Raw genomic sequence first — 24,943 nt, forward strand, 5'->3', positions numbered from 1 at the left:
TGAGTAAATGGCAGGTGTTCTGGTTTTTTAAAACAATACTTAAGTCTATCTAACCTCTCCACCTCTATCCAAACCACCTGACTTTGTCTTTTTCTTTCTTTTTACACTGTATTTACTCTGAGTCATATTCCTTCCTTACTAACACCCTTCTCCCCAAGTTTTATACCATCCATAAAAACCAGAACCCAAAAACTAAAGAAAATTCTATTTCTCTGGCTTTCCTTAGCAACCTTAACACTATGCAAACCCCATGATTTTTAAATAACAGGTGGTTTGTTTTATAAGTATTTTCAAAGTGGACAGAATGGATGGGACAGTAGAATTATCCCTGCCTCACTTTCCCCCCTTGAAGTAAGGTTATGAGATTTCCTGTCTAAAGTTTGCACTGCCAGACTGTGAATGCAAAATAGTCACAAATAAAGTGTTTTGAGCATCTGAGACAGATTCTAAAAGGCTCTGTTAATGAGTATTTCTCATAAGCAAGTCTTAGGAGACACGAGCTCACCTGGCCCCCAGATACTGCAGCTGCCCATCTGACCACCAAGGCAAGGCAGGAAGAGAAATCCTGCGCCGTCTCCAGGCAGTGCACACTCTGGCCAAAGCAGGGTCCTCTGGGAACCTGACTGAGGACCTGGAGGTCTCCCAGCTGGAGGGGAATATACAGACAACACTTGAAGGCTGTGCGCCCTGAGGATGGGAGTTAAGAGTGGCAGAGCACTAAGATGCCTGATTTTGGAGAAGAAAATTCCAAGAAAGATATTAAGAAATCAATCTCCCTCTCCTCTACACTTGGGTCCCAATGCTAACAGGGAGGGAGGAAGGAAGTTCGATTGACTGAAGGCAACTATATACACTAAAATGCTCAGAATAATGTTTTCTCTCTAGTGTAGGCACCTGTGGCCAACACGGAGGCCAGTGGGTAGACCAAGAACACATGCCCAAGGCAGACGCCAACAAGGGTATGTCCTGTGGGAAGAAGCCACACCCAGTGGCTCACGCTATGCCTCTCAGGTGACAGCCCAGGGCCTGTGTGTCATCTAGAAAGTGAGTTCTGGAGCATACCCACAAGCCCAAGTCTTAACCCTGTCTCCTAACAGCCCTGTGGTTTGGAGAAAGTGATTTTAACCGCCCCAAGCCTCCACTTCTTCATCTGTAAAATGAACGTAATAAAAGTGCTGGCCCTCATAAGGCAGACTGGGAATTAAAGAAAATAATTCATGTGAAGGACTTAGCATAGTGCCTGCCAAATAATAAGAGCACGATAATTGCTTATTATTGTTATCATACCAATTCAGAGTCTTAAATGCTTTTATTTTCTCTTCTCTCTCTTGCATGAACACAGACTACCTAGAATACAATCCAGAAATTCAAACAGCATTCAATTCTGAGAATGGAAAAGACATGTGCCTAGGGAGAAATAGGAGGCATGAGGAGGGGTTTGAAAAAGTCTATAATAAATAAATAAGTTTGCAAGATTCTGAGCAATTTACTTGCCTCCCTTTTCAAAAGTCATGAGGCCTGTGTGAACTGGAAGAGACCAATGGTAAAGGTAATGAATAAGTATATTTTAGGGTATTTTGTAAGAAGGTAAGTGCAATGGGGAAAAATCAGGATAAGGAGATTACGAGTGTGGGGGGCTGCAATTTGAAATAGAGTGGCCAGGGAGGCCTCACTGAAAAGGTGATTTTAAACACCAGTCTCAAGGATCTGAGGGGGTTAGGCCTGGGGATCTGCTGGGCAGAGGCCCAGGGGTGGGAGTGGGGGGCCTGTGTGGGGAGTTCCAGGCTGGGGTGGCCTGAGCAAGGAGCACCAGGAGGAGCCTCTCTCCAAGAGCAAAGGTGCCTGATGAGCCTTGATCTTGGCCTAGCGCCTGGCAGGGCCTCTCAGGACACCTTTCTGCACAAGACGGTGGGAAACCCAATAGAAGCCAATTTGTCAGGGGCCCAAAGGGTCAGTGATTATTATGGACTAGGAACAGACCGCACCTTATCAGTAGTGTCTGTACAGCACCCTGATCTGTTCAGGATTTTTTACCAAATACTTAGAGGCACAAATGATGTGCTCGTCAATTTTACACAATCATGAAACTTACACCAGAGCCAAGATTCAAAATGACCCCAACAGGACTGGCCAGAACTGATGCTGTCACACCTAATAGGTGTAAACTGTATGATTCCTACCTGCATTTGAGAAGTTTTTTTAAAGCTTTTTTTTCTGCCAAACAATTTAATCAAGTACAGATAAGAATCATACAAGTTTTGAATAACTGTTCATGCCCAGATATAGTAAGAGCCAAGAATGTGAGCTAATTACTTAAATAAACAGATATGAGTGCAATCTGCATTAACTGAACAGAGGCAACTCAATGGAAGAGACTTTTATGGGCCACAGACCACACACACCATGTTTTGTTCAAGGTTTGCCGAGGGACAGGGCCAAGAATGTACAGGGGACAGGATTTTGAAGGGAGGGAGGGGGGACTCGGCAGTAAAACTGTGCAACAGGGAAGAACTAGGACAATCAACCTGGAGAAGAGATGTGAAGGAGTGGCTTCCATGATACCCTGCCATATGAAGAACAGGAAGCTTCAGAAACCAGAACTGAACCAAGCGATGAAATGATAGGGAAGCAGGGCTGGTCTCAACCTAAGAAAGTGTGTATGGAAACCTAGAACTGTTCTGAAAAGGAGCAGGCAGCTCCACACAGTCCTCCATGGCCCTACTACATACAGGCCATCACACTAGCATTTTAAACTGTTTTAAAATGCTAAAACACTCTGGGGTTTTGATGCCCACAGCAGGTGGCGTATGGCCCTGGCGATATTGGGGCAGACTCTGGCCTGCTGCTTTTGCCATTCTGTTGTTTCAGACACGGGTTACGGCTCACTCTTCCTCTGGCCTCCTTCCTGCCCTTGCCTACCCCCTCCCTTCTCCGCCTCAGCCCTCTGTACCCCACCCCACAACAGGGCTATGCCAGGACCAGAAGGACCGCCCTCTGAAGCAGGCAGGCCCTCCACTGGGCAGGGGTAGAATGAGGCCTGGGCATGGTCCCCACCTCCTCTGGCAGGGGGAGAAATCAGAACCCTGGCTGCTCGACAAGACAGCTCCTGCAGAGGAGCTCCACCCAGCAGGAAGGAGCTGGCAAAGCCTTGCTGAGGGGGCTTCCATGTGAAGGGGCTGCGGGAACCAAGAGCAGCCAGCAGCACCAGAGTTCACACCACAGAAAACTGGACACTGGAAACGTTCACACCACTGATTTTTCTTTCCGATCTTTAGAATTTCTAACACTTTTAAATGAAATGTTAGAAATGACCTTCTGCTCCCTTAGCTCCATCAGTTTGGCAAAGTACATAAATTAATCCCATATTATAGGTGAGAAATTTAGCTCATTCTGGTTCACAACTCAAAAGGGAAAAGGTGGGACTGTAATGCAAATTCCAAAGCCTAGGCTTTGGGCCATCACAGGCAGGCGTCAGAGAGCTCTGCTGGACAACGCCGGACAGAAGGCCTGAATTCCTTCCCTGAGCTGACCTTTGTGACTACCTCAGACCCTACACGGCTGAAGGGGCAGCTCCCTGTGGAGCTCCTGTAGAGCTCCTGGCAGGTGGACACTCAGGTCTCTTCTGGGCACCACTCAGGACTGTTTCCAGAAGGGGAAAGGAAGGATACCGGGCGCCCCGGTTCTCAGCTCCCACAGGCTCTGTCAGCTGGGATTTGGGAGGTCAGGGCCCCACAGCAGAGGGATGTGTTCCTGCTCCCAGGCAGGGACAACAACCCATTATCGCATCTCATTCACCACACTTTTACTGAACTGCATCAGCTACAACAGAATTCACCAGGGGATCTTTTCAGTTGTAAACGCCATAAACTAGAATGGAAATTAGAGTTAAATATCCATTTCTCACAATATTCCCCACATGACACCAATTTAAACAAAGTTTCCTGCCCTGATTCCAAAAAAGAGAATGTGGACACAAATCGTGGTCTTCTCCTTCCCCTTCCCAGCACTTATATCTGCTGGGATTACTGAGTCCTCCCACAGGCTGCCCAGAGCACAGTTGTCCCATCCATTTTATTCATTTATTAAATCTCCAGAGGATTTAACATTGTCACAACTGACTGACCTTCTGACTTAGGGCAGACAAACATCCCTCAGGCATGGGACAGAGATATCAGTGCCCCTCCAGAAACTCAACACATGTCCAAACAGGGAAAGTGCAGCGGGGGGGGGGCAGGGGAGCCTGCAGAGATCAGGAGCATTTCCTGAGAGGCCAGAGCCCTGCGGCTGGGAGTGGACTGGTGGCCACGGCAGCACTCGGTGTTCCTACAGCTGCTCTCCACCCAGCAGACCCCTTCCACTTAGAAGTTTAAAAGCGAGTAAGGGCAAGCTCACCACACAGGTCAGGAGGCCCTGGGTATTGAACCCTGGACCTCCTATATGGTAGGCAGATACATGCTGTACCATGCAGGGGCGCCCCCACAGAGAGATGCCCCACGCGCAAGGAGTGTGCCCTGCAAGGAGAGCTGCCCCCATGAAAAAAGCGCAGCCCGCCCAGGAGTGGTGCTGCACACACAGAGAGCTGACGCAGCAAGATGACGCAACAAAAAGAGAGACACAGTTTCCCGGTGCCACTTGATAATGCAAGAGGACACAGAAGAACACACAGCGAATGGACACAGACACAGAGAGCAGTCAGTGGGGCGGGGGGAGGGGAGAGAAATAAAAAAAATAAATCTTAGAAAAAAATGCGAGTAAGGAAGGAGGGAATTGGGTTACAGAATCTGGCTACTGAACATCACTAGATGATCTACAATATGAAAATGAAATCTTTAAAATAAAAACTTTCTAAACTGATATAAACTGAAGTAACTCAATTTATTAGATTGATAAATACTTAACAAACTCCTTGAGTTTATAAACTAGTCTTTCTAGTGTTCCTTTACATTGCTCCTGTTGAGGAACAACAGTATAGGAAACTAACATGAGTGTTCCAATTTCCAGAAAGGTAACAAAAATAATGTTATCCCTTTACAATGGACATGTCTTTAGGTTTTCAAAGCATTTCCACATTTATAATTTAATTCCATGAGGTAGAGCGCAGCATTACCAAAACCATTGTTTACAACTGAAGGAACTAAGGGTAAGTGAAGTTACATAACTGACGACACAAAGCTAGAGGCAAAACCAGGATCAAAACTAGGCTCTTATTTATTTTAGCAGAGGATTCCTTTTTTCAAAGTAAATATTATGGAGAACTCTGGAGAAAAAAAAAAAGGGAGAGGGAAACAGGGTGAATGAAGGAAGAGAGGAAAGGGGTTAAGGGGCAGAGGGAGGAGCAGGGGGGTTCTGCAGACAGTGCCCCCAGGGAAGCTATGTGGGACCTAGTGTGGAAATTCTTGGATTAGACCATGAGGCTTCCTTTTAAAAGATAAGCAAAGTGTGTCAAGAGACGAGACTCAATCTGTACTACATGTAATCTGTGGAACTCAAGTAATCTTTGGAGTTTTACTGGTTTGCTTTGTCTTAAAGAAACAAATTTTACATAATAAAAAACATTTAATAAAGAAAATACTTGCTGTTTAAATTTTATATCACTGGCATACGCAAATCTTAGTTTTAATCAGGAAAACTGCATTTAAACTCATTTTTCAAATTATAGCCCATCAGAGGAAGGTCTAAATTTTGAATTCTGAACAATCTACAATTCTTTGGTGGTTCAAGAGGGGCGAGAGGGCACAACACTAGACTGCCCGATGGCAACTGACCCCAGGCACAGAGCACAAGCATGGCCAGGGTGCTGGAGGCCGAGGTTGCTTCTAAAACCTGGGGTTGGTTTACAAACCTACACTTAAGACAGCAGGGAGGAGAATACAGACAAGCTTCGGGACTCGGGGGGAAGGGATGGAGGGGAATGGGAGGTGTCAGGCTGAGCCCTTGGACATATCCGTGGGCAGAGTGGGTCAGAGGTCACAAAGAGCAGCAAAAGCCAGTGTCCTGCTATAGATTGGGGAACTGGGGGATCCTCGGGAAAGTTACAGCCACTGTCACTCAAGCTTCTTACCCAAGGAGCTTCAAACTCAGGGGACGGTTTTGACTCAGAATTTTTCACTCTTCTTTCACCAAATGTACTAAAACGCAGGCCAGAACCAAGCCGTTTCAAGTCAGCCTTACCTTCATATCTGTTTGGAGAGTCGCACACTTTCTGTGGAGTGGCCACTCGGAGAAAGATCTGCTGTCTCCATGAATGCCTCCGTGTCTTCACGGGGGTTCCACCAGCATCCCCTGGGTAGTTTGCTTTGGACTCAAAGTCCCTAAAATTACAGGACAATTGATTGATGACTGGAGGGGAGAAATAAATGAGGTTTTTTAGCTTAACTTTAAAAAAAACAACAACAAAGCACTTCGTTATAACAATTTTTGTACAAGCAACCCTAATTAGATAATCACTGAAGTTAAATCAAGATCCCAGTGGGTCAGCACTCCTAGAGGACTGTTTATTACAGGATGCTTTTCATAAAAAGAGCAAGACTACATCTTACGTTATTTCTATTGTAAAAGTTATTAAGAAGTATGGTCCCTAGAGCATAAGTTTGTAAATGGGTCTCTCCTGGTGGCACCTGAAAAATAAGAGAAACTAAGGAGCCTCAATTTGTACTAGGCAGCACGTGAGACTGTTTCCGCAGAATAAGCCTACCTACACCTCCACGGTTTGCCACCCAAAAGCAAGGAGAGCTCCAGTTTAATCACACAGAACTATAGGGGCAATAATTATATGGTCACTGGCTGATGATGACTGCTTTATTAACATTTGTTAAAAAAAAATATACAAAACAAAGTATATTTATCAATATACACATATATATAAATCCAATCTACTCATTAGTTTTTCCTACCTACAGGACAACTTGGGGAAGCCCTCATCATTTACACCAAATATATATATTTGTACACCCACAGTGATGCAATCACCTAAACTCAGAAATCAGATGTTCTAACTTATTTATGGCAGCTATGTGCTTACTATCTAGAAACAGTGCTACACACTAGCATTTCAGAGTTGGTTAAGACTTTCTCCAGTCTTCTGAAGGTAGTAACAACACATTAATAAACAAATCCTATTTGAAACTGGAGAAGAGGCTGACTGTACATGTTTTTAAATGATACTCAGTAAGAAAAAAAGAACAAAAGATTCAGCTAAAATGATTTCTAAATACTAAAGAACAGCTAAAAAATATTCCTGAGTAGCTCATGATAATTCAACACTTATAATAAACCAGGCTTTATATATCTAATTTAAGCCCTACCTTTTTGTGTTCACAAAGTCAGAGGTGTTATTTTCATCTACAGGAGCCAGAAATTTTAGAAAATTTGGCACAGAGGAAGAAGAATGAAGTTTTTTCCGCAGGGCATTACGGTAGGAGATGCTGAGAGTTTGGTTGAAAAAAGAGTTTAGGATAAAGTAATATAAACAAAGTATAAAACATAAGCTTCAAAATAAACAAAACATTTTAGCTTTAATGCTAAGAAAAGTAAACGAGGTTAAAAAAAATGAGAAGAGGTTACAAATGAGGTTTAACTTTTGTTTTCAGTCAACAAAATTCTATCTTAAATGAATGGAATCAATGAATTAATTTGAAAAAAAAAAAAAAAAAAAAGATCAGTCCATTTTCCAGACGACTCTTCCCTTTAACTGGAAAAAAATTAAAAGGAAATTTCTGATATGGCACAATTTCCAGTGTATACAATCAAACAGTTGTTAATCATGTGTATGTGCTGGGGCAGCCGGGAAGGCAGAGGGGTAGCAGTGAAAACATAAAAAATGGCTTGTCTTCAAGACCCGATTTCACAAAAATTCCAATAAAATTAATCAATAGTCAGGTTAAGTCAGTTCAAGTGACAGGCTGAAAATAATAAAACCAAAATAAGTGACACCATGTGCACACACTCACAACAGTGGCTCCCAGGCCTGCCTGGACTTCCCCGCCACTCAGCACATCTTCTCTGCCAACACAAAATTCCCGGGAAGACAAACGACACTGAACTTGCCATGCGAGTATGCTCACCTCTTTGGCACAGCACTCCCACTTTGTTCTCCACTTGAATTATGTTTTAAGTACTTTAAAAAATTTGGCGAGGAAGCGGAGGGATTAAGACGAGGTGGAGGTGGAGGAGCAGGAGCTGGAGACTGACCTGAGCAACTTTTAGACTGGCCAACAGGTGGATGATTCACACTAAATGGCAATTAAAGAGAAAGCATGGAGGGGGATTAGAGGGAAAAGAGAGGGTGAAACACTGAAAGGTAAACATGGAGGAAAAGGAAGAAAAAAAGAGTGTGACTGCTTTTGCCTCATTATTGATATATGAGCATCAGAATTAAAGGATTTCTTTTCACTTCTCTGCATCCCAACAGTCTCGCTGGCAAAGGTAGTCTTCGGTAAAAGGGAGAGTAGGTGAAAGATCGTTACTCATTATCCCCACATTTCTGTGCTTCCATTAGTACTTTTTTTCCTACTCCCTTTTCAGAAAATGACAGGAAACATTTTTTTTTAAATTAAAACAAAAACCAAAGCAAAGGGGAAAAAACAAAAAAAACCCTCCAGAGTTTTAAAAATGTATCTCCTTTTAAAATGAACCTCCTGGCCTGAGTCTTGTTTTCTGTAGGTAAATGTGAAAAAGTTCACAAGGGAACATAAAGCAAAATGGGCTATGCTTAAGATAGAGACACAGACAGACAGACATTTCCCTATTTTTCATTACCAATCTCTGGCATGATCCATTACGAAGCTGCATACTTCAGGGACAAAGGAAATGAACTGGCAGGGATGCTAATTTTCTACCACCTCTGGCTTGTGTGAAGCCAACAGTCTTGGAAAGAGAACTGGAAATCTCCAGAAAGGAATGTTTTCCACAATCACTGAAAATGCCAGAGAGGAGTGGGATGCAGCAGTGAGACAGAATAGAAACAGTTTGTATACAGAGTTTTGGGAAATCTCAGAAAGCTTCCAGCCAAACTATGCTTACCTCAAAAATGTCATATTTATTAAATATTAGCTTCTGAAGTATGTCCTGTTTTTATGATCATAATTCTGGCCAAACCCCAAGGAAACATCAGGAACTATTTCCAATGGCTAATTTGAAAACAAAGTCAATCAGCTCTACTACATCTTTCCAGGATTGCTAATCTTTGTCATTTCTTCATTTGAAACACATCAAACATTCTGTGCAGACTCTCCACTTCTAGGTATGTACTACAGCAAGATATATAAGCCTATGGTTTCTGTAGCTGCCAATCAGAGGAAGGCATGACTGTACATAAGTGTAGCCCTAATGCATGTTACCGTATAAGGTGGGGGAATTTAAAAGACTTTTAAAATTATATTTAAAGATAACTCTGTCTCCCTTTATACACTCTGACAATTAGCAGTGTCAAATTAATCGCCAAGGGGTCTTAGGAGTATCAGGGAGAACTTCTACCTCTATAGTGCTTACCCATCTCTATAACTAGAAAAGTACAACTGCTCATTAGAGCCCAACTATTCAAATTAGTAAATCTTGTTAGAAAAATCTAGAATTCTCACACTGGAAGAGGTTTTAGAAGATAGTGACTCCTGTCAGATGGAAAAGTTTAGCTCTCTTGCTGAGGTCACAACTAGCTCATGACAGGGTCAGCGCCAGGACCCAAGGCTGTGGGGTCCGTTACAGGTGCCCACATCTGTGTGGTCCCGCACAGCTCACACGCTCTGTTGTGTACACATCACTGCATCTCCATTTTAATGCAATTTTGTTCCAGGGTCTCAAAAGGGTCAACTGATCTGCTCACCAATTTGCTACCTCTCCTGAAAGCCAGCAAGCCAGGTTTCGAAGTCAATAGTGTGTTTCAGTATTGCGTGGGGAATTATTATTATATATTTTAAGTACCATCTTTGCTCATTTTCAACTGCTTCCTCACAATACATGTACTTGTTACTTCCCAAGGAACAAGTATCTCTTACATCTACATATTTCCTAAGGGAGTAGGAGGAAGGAATATATCATACTTCTTCAAACTTAAACCTTTTAAGCCAAGATTAACACCTGACTCAGGTTTCTCTTTCACCCAATAAACATATGGAAGGCATACATCTGGTTAATTACAGATATGCCCCAGGTATTTATACAATCAATCTATGTTTTACAGAAATCTTACTTTCGCTCATGAGGCGTCTCTGTGCTCACTGAGTGATACCTCATAAGTTTCCTTTGCGAGGCCACTGGAGACCCCTCAGCAGGTTCCAGAGTTTCCTGGCATTCCATGGGGAAATGACTCAGGGTGTTTGCGCGCCTTCTGAAGCCCTGCTGGGGCGAGAGCTGAGCAGGCTCTTCTGTGAGATGGCTCTCTGAGTCAGTGGACAGGTCATCCGAGGAGCCAAGGAGCTTGAAGGAGCTCTCGGAGATAGGCAAGGCCTCCTTTTCACACACAGAAGGCTCCTGGCAGCAGACAGAGAGCGGGTCAGACATGATCAGGTTATGGGGTTTACAAATCTCTAATCCAACATTTCAATACATAAGCACATCTTCTGATCATAATGCCCTCCAGAGGCCACCAAAAATACAAGGAAATAAAGGTCCATTAGATATCTGTTTGTCAGAAACAATTTGCAAGTCTGCTGGACAAAAGAGGAAAATGTCAAGATGCAAGTGTGAAGGATTTATGCCATAATATGTAACTGTTCTAGGCAAAGCCATAAATATTAATAGTTCCCTCTCTTGAGAAAACTGTACTCCTTACTATTGTTTATAAAGAGGTATAACCAGTCTCCATTGTTTAAACAAATCAAGTACTTTATCTCTGCAATGTGTGTTCATAAATGCCATACCCCCATTTAAGGCTCTAAATTTGATTTAATGTTGAGATTTAACTTGGTAACGCTGAGGTTAAAAACTACATCCAATAATATTCTTTGTATATGGAAAAATTCTCGAGGTATTAATTGCCTCAACTCAGGGCAAATACCTCAATTTCTTCATTTGTAAAAGGCATATAGTAAAAATTTATCTCACTGGCTTTTAAGGACTGAACAAGACAATGCACTGAAAAGCATTTTGTACAGTGTAACATGCTATACAAAGATAAGTTATTGTTTTGTTAAGCACTCAATGAATTTTCTTAGTGGGTATATGTGAATATTTGTTGAGAATTATGGAAATATTTTCATGTTTTCAAAATGCACACTTTTCCAAAGGAACGAGTTACTAGTACTACTGGTGCACATTGATGTTTAGTACAGCACATGGTAAGTGGTCAATATATTTTTCTCAAACAAAAAAAATATAAAGGGAAGTACACCAGCTTTTCTCTACTAAAATTGCTGAAAGAGGTAAATAAATCAACATGGACAGAGTAAAAAGGAATGAAGGTATCCAGTGGTGTACTAGAGTGTCTAAATTCCATTTGTTCATTCAATAGAGGTGTCATTTAGGTGACAGACACTGAAGATTTAAATTTTTAAAAATTAAATTTATGTTTATTGAGGGGAGAGGTTATATAAATTTTGTAGGAATTAGGTACGAAAAGCTTACTTCCCAACATACCGTGGAAGTTAATTACTTTAAATGTAACTGAAATTTTTCATCCTTCTCTGTAGTTCCAAAGATTCTTTTAACTTAATGACTTCGAAATTTTGTCTAAGGCAATACATTATAGCAAGTAATCCTTACCATGCAAACCTGTTCATCTCAATTCTCATTAAATTTCTTCCCAACTATGTGAAAGAGCTAACCCTTAGCTTAATTTTACAAATGAAAGGGCCACTCAAATGTTCTTTGCAATTCCTAAATAAGTTTATTAGAAGAGAGACGAATACATAAAGCAGCTTGTTTTTTCAATAACGTCTCAATCTCAGGTTGGAAAAAAGATATAAAAATATCTTTATGTGCACATACCACACATGTGGCTTCTGAAAAGTTTCAGTTCTGATAATTTCCCTAAAAATTCAAGCTAGTATATATTCCTAGATTTGTAGTTTGTAGAATAAAAAGCAAGCAATAACTCTACTGGAAAAGTCACTTGAATGACCAAAAATACCTTCCCTTTCCTTTGCCCCTCTGACCATCTCTTATTTCATGGCTCCTACCATATTCTACTTGAGGATGGAGTTACGGGTGTATCTGTCCTCTCTCTCCTACCAGATAAGCTCCTACAGGGTGAGTCTCCTATTCAGCAGATAGACCACATTTCCAAACTTGAAATGAATCATGGGGTGGAATCAGTGCATATGAGATGGCAGGATGAGGAATGCTATGCCACCTAGCTTCAAGCTCAGAAAAGCACATTCAGAAGCCTGGAACCTAGTGCCTGGCTGCCCAAAGGGGGTCCATGTGGCCAGCTGCCTCTCCATCACCTTGCAGCTGATTCGAAATTTAGCATTTTAGGCCTGCTTTAGTTTCCTAGGCTGCTTAAAACAGACACCAGGACATGGGTTGGTGCAAACAATGGGAATTTATTAGCTTACAGTTTGAGGCAAAGAAAATGTCCAAATCAAGAGATCATCAAGGCAATGTTTTCTTCCTGAATATTGACTGCTGGCAATCCTTGGCTCTGCTGACATATGGTAAGGTACACTGTAGTGTCTGTTGGTCTCTCCCTTCTCTTCCAGGTTCATTGCTTCTGTGCTTTTTGCTTCTGTGTTGTGCTCTCTCTCTCTCTCTGTGTCTTCATTCTGGTTATAAAGTACTCCAGTAATAGGATTAAGTCCCATCTTGAATGAGGTGGGTTTCACCTTAACTGAAGTAGTTTCATCAAAAGATCCTAGTTACCCTACTTACAATGCGTTTCCATCCACAGGAATGGATCAGATTTAAAAACATGTTTTTCTGGGATACATAGAGCTTCAAACTACCACAAGGACTCACAACAGGCCGGCTGATCAGAATCTTCATTTTAACCAGAATTCCATTAAGGAGGCCCATTAAAATGTGAGAAGCACTTGTCTAAGGCAATGTTTCTCAAACTGCAGGCTGTAACACATTAACAGTGATATCAAGCTAGTGGTTTGCCATGAGCATTAAAAAAATAAAACCAAGTAGCTGGATGACCCTCCCATGGGTGCGGCACACCCTGGAGTTGGTGCTGGTCCCATCCCAGGGCCAGTCGGAAGCGTTATCCCCATCAAGGCAGGGAAGAGTTGCAGAGACTGGCCAAGCGGGGGAAGTGGGAGTTGTCCACTGGGGTGCAGGTAGAAATTATCTCAGACTTGAACACAGAGAACAGAAGCCAATGGTATCCAGGTGGAAGAGACCGGCGAGGCTCAAGAGTGCCAATGGTTTGACTGCCAGTGTGCAGGCAGACTGGAGGACCTGACAGGACACACAGGCCAGAGAAGACAAGGCTGAATGAAGCTCAGGCTCCTTGCAGAGGCACGTCGATAAACACCAGCCTGGGCCCCCACCCACCCATTCTTCCTCACAGTCCACATGTACGGCAAGTGCTTTTCACAAGGGCTACCTGATGCTTTGAGAACCACTGGCCATCAATGTGTCTCTCAGCCCTGCCCCTGGCACCATGGCTCTTGGATGGAGTGTGATTCATGCAGCCTCCTCAGTTCAGGTCACATGCTCCCAGTCCATGGGAGGGCAAGTTGTTCATGAGGATGCTGCAGGTAGAGGTGGAGAAGCTAGGACTCTGGTGCCAGCAGGAGGAGAGTGAGGCAGAGGACTATGGCACTGCCCAAGGATATTCTGGAGAAGTTCCACAGTGCCATGGGTACCACACAAATTCTGTCCCAGAAGCTTCACCAGTTCTTCCAAATGTGTCAGCAAAGCATAGACTCCACTGGTTTTCCTGTGCCCATCTCTCAAGACCTGGTGGGTTTCTGGAACCTTTCACAGCCTTCCATCGAGGATGTGACCCTAAAGTTTCTGGAAATCCAGCAACTCAATGGCAACAGCTGGAAACTATTGGAACCTAAGGAGGATCAGAAGATCCCTCCGCCAATACCAGGGAAGCCCTCGTGGGGACAGAGTATGCCAGTGAAGGAGCACTCCTTGGACTCTGCAGAGGGGCACGGCAGGACGTGGGCAAACAGCCCCTGGCCACCAAGCGTGCCTCCTCCTTCTGCACAGCTCAGCCACTGGGAGCACTGACAACATATGGACCTACATCCCTGAGGCCTAGGTCCATACCGTACACCAGACTGAAGCCACTCAAACAGGCCCTGGCTCCACCCTCCCCTCGCTCTCTCAAGGCACCTGGGCTGGGCGGTGCCTCTCTGCCCTTTTTGCACCCTCCCTCTTGGAAGCCCTCTCTCCTGTCTAACACTTTGTCCTCTACTCTTCCCCACGGGTACCATCTCTGCCATTATCTCCCACAGGCTGGGATGGGTGCCCATCTGGGCTCTGTCTCCCCCTAACCCCTCAGGGCTGAGCTTCCTGAAGATCAAGCCTCCAGGATTTTATGAAGAATCCAGAACTGGCCTATGAGCCAGCCCCAACCCCCAGGGACCACTGTAATGGGGCCAACCCAGGCCCAGGGCTGGGGACGGGAAATGGGGGCTTTCCCTCACCACACCAGTGCTGTTCCCACATCCCCTTGAGTGCCCAGGAAAAATAAAGGCAGATGGCAAAAAACTGAACTAGTAAACACAGGAATGCATCATGTTGTTTACAGTAAATACTGAATGGAAATTTTACTTTAATTGCATGTTTATACGTGTGTGTGAATTACGTCACTATATTAAATGTTTTTACTGTTCACTTTTTTGACCAAAAGTGATCAAAACCACTTTGGTAGCCATATGTCCAAGGGGTGACAGAAGAATTCAAACAGTGCTATTGGCAAGGAGCTGACCTTCACAAAAATTCCTCATTTTTGCATCAGAGGGTACTCTGGTAGCAAAAGGAAGAACTGACCTCCCTAGCGCAAAACCCTAAATTGACTTTTTGGTAGTTAAGAAGTTGAACTAATCAGGTTTAAATATGCTTAAATTTCTGATAAGCAAGAAACTGAGACAAGGACATAACAAGGATTTATGAGATGAGAACTGCTTAGCTTACTCATCATCACCAAGCTGGGCCTGGTAGCAGATGCTCAGGGTGAAGGTTAGTTACTAACTTATAAAATAGTGCCAGGTAGAAGATAAAGTTTCAGGAATATGTGCTGCATACTTCTCTGAATTCACAAACCCAGTTTTGAGATTTTTTTTCACAATTTAAATTACTTTTAATATTAGAAACTCTATTTGGGAAAGAAACACATTGGTTACTTTGTGGTTAATTACATCTTAGTTATCTAAAATTGTGATCTTGCTTTTTGTATACAGAAAGGCCATCTACTTTATGTAAAACTTTTATGTTATGGTAGAACTAGATGATCAACCCCCTGCCTCTGTCAAAAAGTATGGAAGTACCAGACTTTTTATGATTGGAAGTATTAGGCTTCTTCTGTTCCTTTTGATAAGGTCCTATAGGTAGGAAATAAGCAAGACTTATTTGCTGGTTTCTTCAGGGTGTCATATAAAGAGAAATGTGCTTACTTTGCTGGTGTTACTTAATGTACTAGACATGGAGCTGTCCAGATCCACACTTGTAGAATGTTCCTGTAGGCCTCTGGCTTTACTACCCTACATGAAGAAAAGGCAGTCAAGTTATGATTTCTGTCACTTTTGCAAAGCAGCAGCTTGATCTAGTTAAATAAATTCAGGGAGAAAACATCTGAGAAATTCTGCTGGGCATATTTGTACAGTAAGACAAGCAATAATTCTCTCTCTCTCATTTTTTCCAAATAAGACATGAACCTAAGTGTTCCAAAACACCTTGTGTATTAGTCATTTGGCTAGGACGGTAGACAGGAAGAAGAGACAATTTGTCTATGAAGAAAAGTGTTAAAAACAGGTCCGCGCAACATCTCAGTCTCCTGAGTCACAAATCGTCATAACCAGCCAGCTGTGTGACACTCAAGCAATTTCTGTTTGGGAGCTCTCTAAGGCAGCCACTCCCAATGTTGGTTTTGTAAATTGACTGTTTTTAATTATCTCAAAGGATGTTGCAAAATTCTCAAAAACATGTTCAAACAAAATAATTTTAACTCTCTTAAAAAAAAACACCTTTCAAAGTGAGTGCCAAGAAATCAAAATAAACCGTAATAAGATATTACAGAAGATATGAAACTTTAAAAGATATTTTAACTCTGATTTATTGGAAATGCATCAAAGATCTTTTATACTCTTTTTGGCAGGGGTGGCAGGAAGGGTTACCTTACTCAAGGCCTCCCCGGATTGAAGCGTATGTATTCTTTGTCCTTCCTAAAATTTTCTGTAAAGGACCAGTTAGTATCTTATACTTTGGGCCACACAATGTCTCTGGTTACTAAATTCTGCACAAAAACACTCTCTGACAACAGATAAATGGATGGATGTGGCTGTGTAACCAATAAAACTTTATTTACGAAAACAAGCAGAAGGTGCGATTTGGCCCATGGCCCATAGTTGCTGACACTTACTATATAAAGTATTCCAGCCATATAACAACAATAGCTATATTTTTAAAGTTGTACTTAGTGATATTAGGGAGAATAGAACCCACAACTTGGCATATCTAATCCATGCTCTTTATAAGAACTGGTTGATGACTAACATGCTTTAAGAGACAAATAATCCCAAGGAATATAATGCAAAAGCGAAGAAAGATTTAACCCAGGCCAACTTAAAAACTAAATTTAAAATTCAAATAGCACATTAAATATAGCTTGTATTTTATGTTATTAGAATATATATGTTTTTAAAATCATAGGACTGTACAACACAGTGAACTCTAATTTAATCTATGGACTACAGTTAATAACACAATTATAATAACATACTTTCATCAATTGTAACAAAGGTACCACACTAATACAAAATGCTAATAAGGAACTGGAGGGTGGGTAAGGGAACTTTGTATTTTCTGTATAATTTTTCTGTAAACCTAAGAATTCTAAAAAAAAAAAAAAATTTAAACAAGCATTTAAAATGTAAATAACTAATACTGCTTTAAGACTGAAGATATTTAAAAAAGGTTTTACAGTTTATTACTTTATGCTAAACACTAATGAAATAAAAGCAGTGCTGAATCTTACTCTCTCTTAAAAAGTGAATTAATTTAAATCAGTAAAATTTATATAACTTACCCGGGACAAAATACTTTCTAAGGACTCTGTTAAAGATCTTTTTGCTTTGTTTTTCAGCATATCTAGCCTAAATCGAGTGGCACTAGGTGGTAATTCACTTCCAATATTCTCTGTTGCAATCTGTGATACCTGAAAAAGTGAAACAATGAAAAGTTAAGTCAATTATACCTTTCTTTTCTCCTTCCTTCCTTCCTTCTTAAGGGAATGAATAATGTCTAGAGTGCATCTTTTTGACACCAGGCCATGATTCTGAGTCTGTCTGTGACCACATTTTATCAGCTCCTTAGTGCCAATGCTACAAGTCCAGGAAATAACTTTGCTTCAGAGTTGCTTTGACTATCCCAAACAAAATGAGAAAATATGCTTTGAAACCTATCAGTCCACAAAGTAGTTTAGCGCTCAGGCTCTGACACCAGATCAGACATATGTCATTTAATAACTGTAAATTAAGACCAACAATGGGATCTAATCATTAATGCTGCTTTGTGAGAATAAAACAGGCAATGTATATATAAAGCACTGAACACATTACCTGGTATAAAGGTAGCCATTAATAGCGTTTCAAAATAAAATAATCACTTACTTTATGGAATATCAGAATGTGAGACAAAGTAAGTTTACCAAATAAAGAACCCATTCTCTCTGTCCATGCTAATCTGCCTTCACTATTTTTTCCTTTCTCCTACTTCAATTGTTTTCATCATCATTTCATGCTCTTCCCGTTTCCAACTTCTCTCCCTGAACTGACCACACCATGAATCTGAAAATATAACGGCGATTTGATATTTGCCAACCACTAAAGCAATCACCTGACTGGTTTCTGCTAGACAGTGATTTTGTTAGAAAAATTCAGAAACAAATCCCCACCATTACTCTAAACACCAATTTATTCTTTGTTGTTGTTAAATAGTCCAAGCACACAGAAAAGAGTACAACAAAGACCTTTGTACCCACCCCCGGCTTTGACAAAGTTAGTGTTTTGCTCGGTGTTGAGAACAGTGAGGAATGTGGGCTCTGAAGCTCCCTGCCCAGATGAAATGCTGGCTTTGCTGCTACCTGCTGTCCCTTTCAGTTTCTCTGCCTGCAGACTAAGGATGCACAACAAACTTTCCTCATAGAGCTGTTGTGAGACTTAAATAGAACACATAAAGCACACTAACAAAACTGGCACTCAATAAATACCAGCTATCGTGATTACTCTATTTGCTTCCTACTTTTAATAAGAGACAAACATTAAGTAGCCTTTGAAGCCTTTTGGATACCATTCTCCTTCACTCTATTTGCAGGAATAACCACTCTTCTAAAGTTGGTGTTGACCATATCAAATAAGTTGTACTTTTACATATATGAATCCATAAAATATCTATGTTGGTTTACATGTAGTTGAAATTTTAATTAATGGCATCATTCCTTTCAATGTTGTTTTTTTGAGATTGATCTGTGTTGATATATATATATATAGTTCATTCACTTAAGAGTACAGTGTGTACAACACAATTTATTCGTATTCCTGTTATTAGTCATTTATTTCTTTTTGTTTGGTTGATTTTTTGCTTTTACAATCAAGGGTGCACTGACCTCTCTCTCACGAATCTCATTATATACACACATGAATGATTTTGCACGGTAATTGACAATTAGGATGTCTTTGCTGGGTCTGGGTCTTAGGGTTTGTGGATTTTCAGCTACAGCAGATATTGTCAAGTTGCTAGCCTAAATGCCACCAGTTCTAACTCCTAGCAGCACACAAGGATTACCTTTGTATAGTGTCTTAGATTCCTACGCTTCTGTACAAACTACCACAAACTGGGTGACTTAAAACAACAGAACTTTATTGTCTCTCAGTCCTGGAGGCTGGAAGTCAGAAACCAAATTGTCGGCAGGACCACACTCCCTCTGAAACCTCTAGGGGAGAATCCTTCCTCTCCTCTTCTAAATTCTAGTGTTGCCAGCAACCCTTGGCGTTCCTTGGCTTGGAGATGCATCTGCCTCTGCCTGATCATGGCCTTCTCTCCTGTGTCTATCTGTTCCCCTCTCCCCTTTGTATAAGAATACAAATCATCTTGAATAAGGGCCTATCCCTTAACTAATCACATCTTCAGAGATCCTATTTCCAAATAGGATCACATTCACAGGACAGTGGCAGAACTTGAAGACAGCTTTTGTGGGACACGATTCAACCCATAATAGACAGACCTGTCAGATTTTAAAAATTTCTGCCAATCTGATGGGCATGAAATGGTCTCTTATTTTAATTTGCCCTTTGTGATTCCTATTGAAATTGAGTGTTTTAAATTTCATTCAGTTCTTTATTATCCAAAGATGGTATATCTTCATTGAAATAATGAAATCCTAATTTACCAATGATTATGCAATATGTTATATATACATAAAAAAGATTCTGATCAGAGCTACAATCTGCTTTGTCCAATCATCCAATTTGTCTATGTATCAGAATACACAATAAATCCTCATATGTATGTACGAGACTTAGAACATGCATTAAAAAAATGACTACTAGCTTAGAAATTCCTTCAATGAGGAATACTATCATTTATTTTCTTAGCATTGAGCATCCTCTGGACACTTAATACTTGCTTACTGAAGAGGGAGATGAAGGAGCAGTGATCTCCAGGAGGCCATGGGAAACACGTGCCCAAGGAAACAAAAAGACACAATCAACAAATATTGATTAAATGCTTGTTAAACTTTTACACCATGGTAAGGGGTCTTACTAGTTACAATTTACCCTGAGCAATCATTTATGAACAATAAGAGCCTGTCCAGGATTGAGGCAGCCTCCGGGACAATGGAATTATCTACAAATGGCCTGCCTTCCACAAAACGCCACTTCATTCACAAAGTTAAGAAGTTGTGACCTTGCTTTCAAACTCACAGTTTTCATAAAATAGGAGCAAACTGAATTGTTTTAATACAGAAAGAAAATATTAGCCAAAATATTTTTTTACATGTCATTCGTTAGTATCCTGCATAGACAAAAGAAAAACTGTACTTTTTTTTCTTCAGGCCATAAGAATTTCTGTACACTCACTACTAGTATGCCCTCCTATACAACTAAAACTATTCTTTTCTGTGTTTATTGCCATAATATGGAATCCCCAGAAGAATAATCCACATTTAGAAAATAACATCTCATGTTTATCTAAAATAAACCTCTAGAAGAGGGCAGATTAGAGGTTCATGGAACTAACTTCTCTCCCAGAAAAACAGCTAGAGGACATAGGCAGAAATGGCCTAAAAAAAAATGTTCTAGGGTTTAGGACAACAGGGGAAGGCTGAATGTCACCCAGAAGCAAGGGGGACACAGGAAAAGAATCTCAACACAAAGACAGTGAGTGGAAGCTGCAACTCAACTGCAGGTGCCTGCACCCTTACCCCATCCTAAGAGCAGACAATCTTGAACTCTGCTGCATCAGGGCCAGGGGCTATAGACAGAGGGGGCCGCAGGGACCCCTATCCTGAGCAAACAGGACAGAGAGGGATACAGCCTAAGATTTTGGCCAACAAATTTGGTCTGCTACATCCCATGAGCACTTTCAGGCCAGGTAAGGCCACGCCGGTGTTTGCCTTGGGAGCCAGCTCGGAACTAAAGAGATCTAGTACTAAAGAGACCCGACCCTCTCACTCTCCCTTTCTACTGACCGTGACAGAATGCTGAGAATGCAGAGGGGAATGGAATATTTCCTCCCAGGAAAAGGGAGCTGCCAGCAAAGGTTGGAGAACAGCCTCGGCAAAAGTTTGGTCTGTGAGATGCTGAACAGCCTGGAGGCAGGATCCTCTGCCACAGTCATGTTGCAGCAAATACACTCTGCCAAACTTTGAACTGAGGGCTGTCAAAGAGCACCATCTACTGGTGGAACAAGGAAGTCCTTAAGAGGAAACTAAAAGCAAATAAGTAAGAGGCTTTTCCCAACCTTTCCAGCCTCCCTCTCCAAGGCCCTTAGATGCGGGTCTGGGAAAGCAGACGTTTCTCAAGCGATTGTGCTCCCGTATACCATATGGGAGGCCTTGGGTTCATTTCCCAGGGCCTCCTGGTAAAGATAAGCTGGCCTGCACCACTGCAGAGAGCTGAGAGCAGACAGCGAGCACAAACAAGGGAGAATAAATAAAGTAAAATAAATTTTTAAAAATATTAGGAAAAAAAAAAAGAGCAGGTCTGTAACCCATTACTGGGTCTATGGCCCAGATCTGCACAAGTAACAGTGACAATCCTAAAGACCAAGAACAGGTTGAACCAAGAATTGAAGAATGGCAGTAACATACAGCTACCCTCCACTAAATCCCTACAAAATAGAGAAACTGAGCATCAGAATAAACTTAGCATCCTAATCAGAAGCCTAGACTTTAGCAAAAAATTACAAGCCACACTAAGAAAATGGAAGAAATGTCCAAAGCAAAGAAATATATTGAAGCCCCAGATGAGACACAGAATTTGAGACAACTAATCAATGATGTTCAGAAAAATCTCTAAAATCAAATTAATGACTTGAAACACAATATGAAGAGATAAAGGACATCAAGAAGATATTAAGTGAGCACAAAAAATAATGTGAAAACCTGAAGAGAAAAATAACAGAGCTTATGAGAATGAAAGACCCAACAGGTGAGGTAAAAAAACAGAGGGCAGGGAAGCAGATCTGGCTCAACTGACAGAGCATCTGTCTACCATATGGGAGGTCCAGGGTTCAAACCCAGGGCCTCCTGACCCGTGTGGTGAGCTGGCTCAAGCACAGTGCTAATGTGCGCAAGGAGTGCTGTGCCACACAGGGGTGTGCCCCACATAGGGGAACCCCACACACAAGGAGAGCCGCCCCATGCAAAAAAAGCGCAGCCTGCCCAGGAGTGGCACTGCACACACAGAGAGCTGACACAGCAAGATGATGCAACAAAAAAGAGACACAGATTCCCAGTGCCACTGACAAGAAAGCAAGTGGACACAGAAGAACACACAGTGAATGGACACAGGGAGCAGACAACTGGGGCGGAGGGGAAGGGGAGAGAAATAAATAAATACATAAATAAAAGAACTTCTCTTACAAAAAAAAAGACAGCAACAGATGTGGCTCAACTGGTTGAGTGCCCACTTCCCACATGGGAGATTCCCGGTTCCATCCCCAATGCCTCCAAAAACAAAAACAAAAAATAACAACAAGAAAACAAATGAAAAAAACATCTCAGGAGCCAGTGTGGCTCAGTGGCTAAGCATCGGCTTCCCACATACAAGGTCTCAGGTTTATTCCTTGGCACCAGTACCGCTAAAAAAAAACCCACACACACTAAACAGAGGTATACATTAGCTGGCTCGAAATGATAAAAGAAAAATGCAGAAGAAAGCTGAAATGAGAGAGAAAAGAATGGAAAAAACTGAGCAGGGGCTCAGAGAGTTGAATGAAAGCATTAAGTGCAAAAACATACGTGTCATGGGTGTTCCAGAATGAGAAGAGAAGGGAAAAGAGGCAGCAGGAGTATCTGAGGAAATAATGCTGAAAATTTCCCAATTCTCATGAAAAAAATGAATTTACATGTGCAAGAAGCACCGTGTACCCCAATCAGAATAAACACAAATATACACTACTCAGAATGACAAAAATCAAAGGTAAAGAGAAAATTCTGAGAGCAGTAAGAGAGAAACAAACCATCAATCACACACAAGGGATGCCCAGTAAGACTTAATGCAGATTTCTCATCAGAAACTATGGAGGCAAGAAGAAAACTGTATGATATAATTAGGATACTACTGAAAGAGAAAAACTGCCAGCTTGAGAATTCTTTATCATTCAATTATGAAGATGAGTTTAAAAATATTCACTAATAAATAGAAACTAAGAGAGTTTGTAAAAAAGAATCCACCTTTGCAGAAAGTATTAAAAGGGGCCTTACAGTTTGAAAGAAAGACAGGAGAGAGAGGCTTGTAGGAGAGTGGAGAAGGCAAGACTAGCAGAAAGGATAACCAAACTAGTAAAAAGACAGATGAAAATAAGATGTAACATATGAAAACCAGAGAATAAAATAATGGAAATAATGCATTTACAGTAATATCACTGAATGTGAATAGATTAAACCCCCCAATCAAGAGATATTGCAAACAAAACAGACTTTACATATTATATTAATTATATATTAATAAAAAAGTCAATCCACCAGGAAGAAATAACAGTCATAAATATCTATACACCTAACCAGGGTTCCCCAAAATTTATGAGGCAAAATCTGGCAAAACTGATGAGAGAAACAGACATCTCGACAATAATAGTTGAAACTTCAACTCACCATTCACATCATCAGACCAAACAACTAGACAGAAGATCAACAAGGAAGCAGAGAACTTGAACAATATGATAAACGAGCTAGACCTACAAGAATGATGAACCCAAATTCAGCAGGTTCTACATTCTTCTCAAGTGCTCATCGGGCTTTCAGCAGGATAGACCAAATGTTAGGACATAAAGCAGGTCTCAATAAATAGAAAGAGACTGAAATTGTACAAAGTATCTTCTCAGATCATAATATAATGAAACTGGAAATCAGTAATAGACAAGAAAGGGAAAAATCCACAAATGTGTGGAAGCTAAACAACACATTCCTAAACAATCAGTGAGTCAAAGAAAAAATTGGAAGAGAAATTAGTAAATATATTGAGACAAATGAAAATGCAAACACAACTTATCAAAACTTATGAGACACAGCCAAGGCAGTGCTGAGAGGGAAATTTAGAGCCCTACTATATTAAAAAAAGAAGAAAGAGCTAAAAGCAAGGATCTAACTGGACAACTGGAAAAACTAGAAAAAGAACAGCAAACCAATCCCAAACAAGGAGAAGGAAAGAAATAAAGATTAGAGCAGAATTAAATGAAATAGAAAACAAAAGAACTAAGAAAATAAAACCAAAAACCAGTTCTTTGAGATCAATAAAACTGACAAAACACTTAATGAGACCAACAAAGAAAAAAAAAAAGAGAAGCAAATAAATACAATCAGAAATCAAAGGGGGAAAGTTACAACTGACCCCACAGAAATAAAAAGGATCACAATAGGATATTCTGAGAAACTGTACACCAACAAATTAGACAACCTAGATGAAATGGACAAAATCCCAGAAATGCGCAAAAACCTACATTGACTCTATAAGAAATACAAGAACTCAATAAACCAATCACATTTAAGGAGATGAACCAGTCATCAAAATTCGCCCAACAGAGAAAAGCCCAGGACCAGAAGTCTTCATAGGTGTTTTCTACCAAGCATTTCAAGAAGAATTAACACCAATCCTATTTAAACTCTTCCAAAAACTTGAGAAGGAGGGAAAATTACCCAACACATTTTATGAAGCCAACACCACCCTAATACTAAAGCCAGATAAAGATATTACAAGAAAGGAAAATTACAGACCAATCTAATGAACATAGATGCAAAAATTCCTCAACAAAGTACTTGCAAATAGACTCCAACAGTGTATATATCATGACCAAGTGGGATTTATTCCTGGTATGCAAGGGCTGGTTCAACATAAGAAAAGCAATTAATGTAATACACCACATTAACAGATTGAAGGAGAAAAATCACATGATCATCTCAAAGCAGAAAAGGCATCTGGTTAAAATCTAGCATCAGGTAGTAGATATAACTCAAGTGGTTGAGCACCTGCTTCCACGTATAAGGCCCTAGGTTCAATCCCTGGTACCCCTTAAAAAAAAAAAAAAAAAAAAAAAAAACTTGAAAAATCCAGCACCTTTCTTGATAAAAACACTTGGAAAGATAGGAATAGAATAGAAGGAAAATTCC

The 24,943-nt window shown here is 41.0% G+C and overlaps 1 protein-coding gene across 16 annotated transcripts in view; it reads right to left on the reverse strand.

The window, feature by feature from the left end:
• TBC1D1 (TBC1 domain family member 1) overlaps positions 1-24,943 on the reverse strand; it is a 264,667-nt gene that overhangs the window by 97,837 nt on the left and 141,887 nt on the right. For 6 of the 16 annotated variants that reach the window (XR_009186413.2, XM_058299668.1, XM_058299676.2 and 3 more), the window contains 6 exons: positions 17,141-17,269; positions 15,510-15,596; positions 10,187-10,467; positions 8,064-8,231; positions 7,305-7,424; positions 6,172-6,311 (listed from right to left, as the gene is read on the reverse strand). Coding sequence is in view for 14 of the 16 variants with exons in the window: in XM_058299668.1 (XP_058155651.1) it covers positions 6,172-6,311; positions 7,305-7,424; positions 8,064-8,231; positions 10,187-10,467; positions 15,510-15,596; positions 17,141-17,269 (925 nt within the window). In the remaining 2 variants the exon portion in view is untranslated. The remainder of the gene's footprint in view (positions 1-6,171; positions 6,312-7,304; positions 7,425-8,063; positions 8,232-10,186; positions 10,468-15,509; positions 15,597-17,140; positions 17,270-24,943) is intronic. The other 10 variants (XR_011649485.1, XM_058299670.2, XM_058299722.2 and 7 more) reach the window with 4 other exon arrangements.

Source organism: Dasypus novemcinctus, chromosome 1 (genome assembly GCF_030445035.2).
Source record: "Dasypus novemcinctus isolate mDasNov1 chromosome 1, mDasNov1.1.hap2, whole genome shotgun sequence".
In the NCBI taxonomy this organism is placed as follows: Eukaryota; Metazoa; Chordata; class Mammalia; order Cingulata; family Dasypodidae; genus Dasypus; species Dasypus novemcinctus.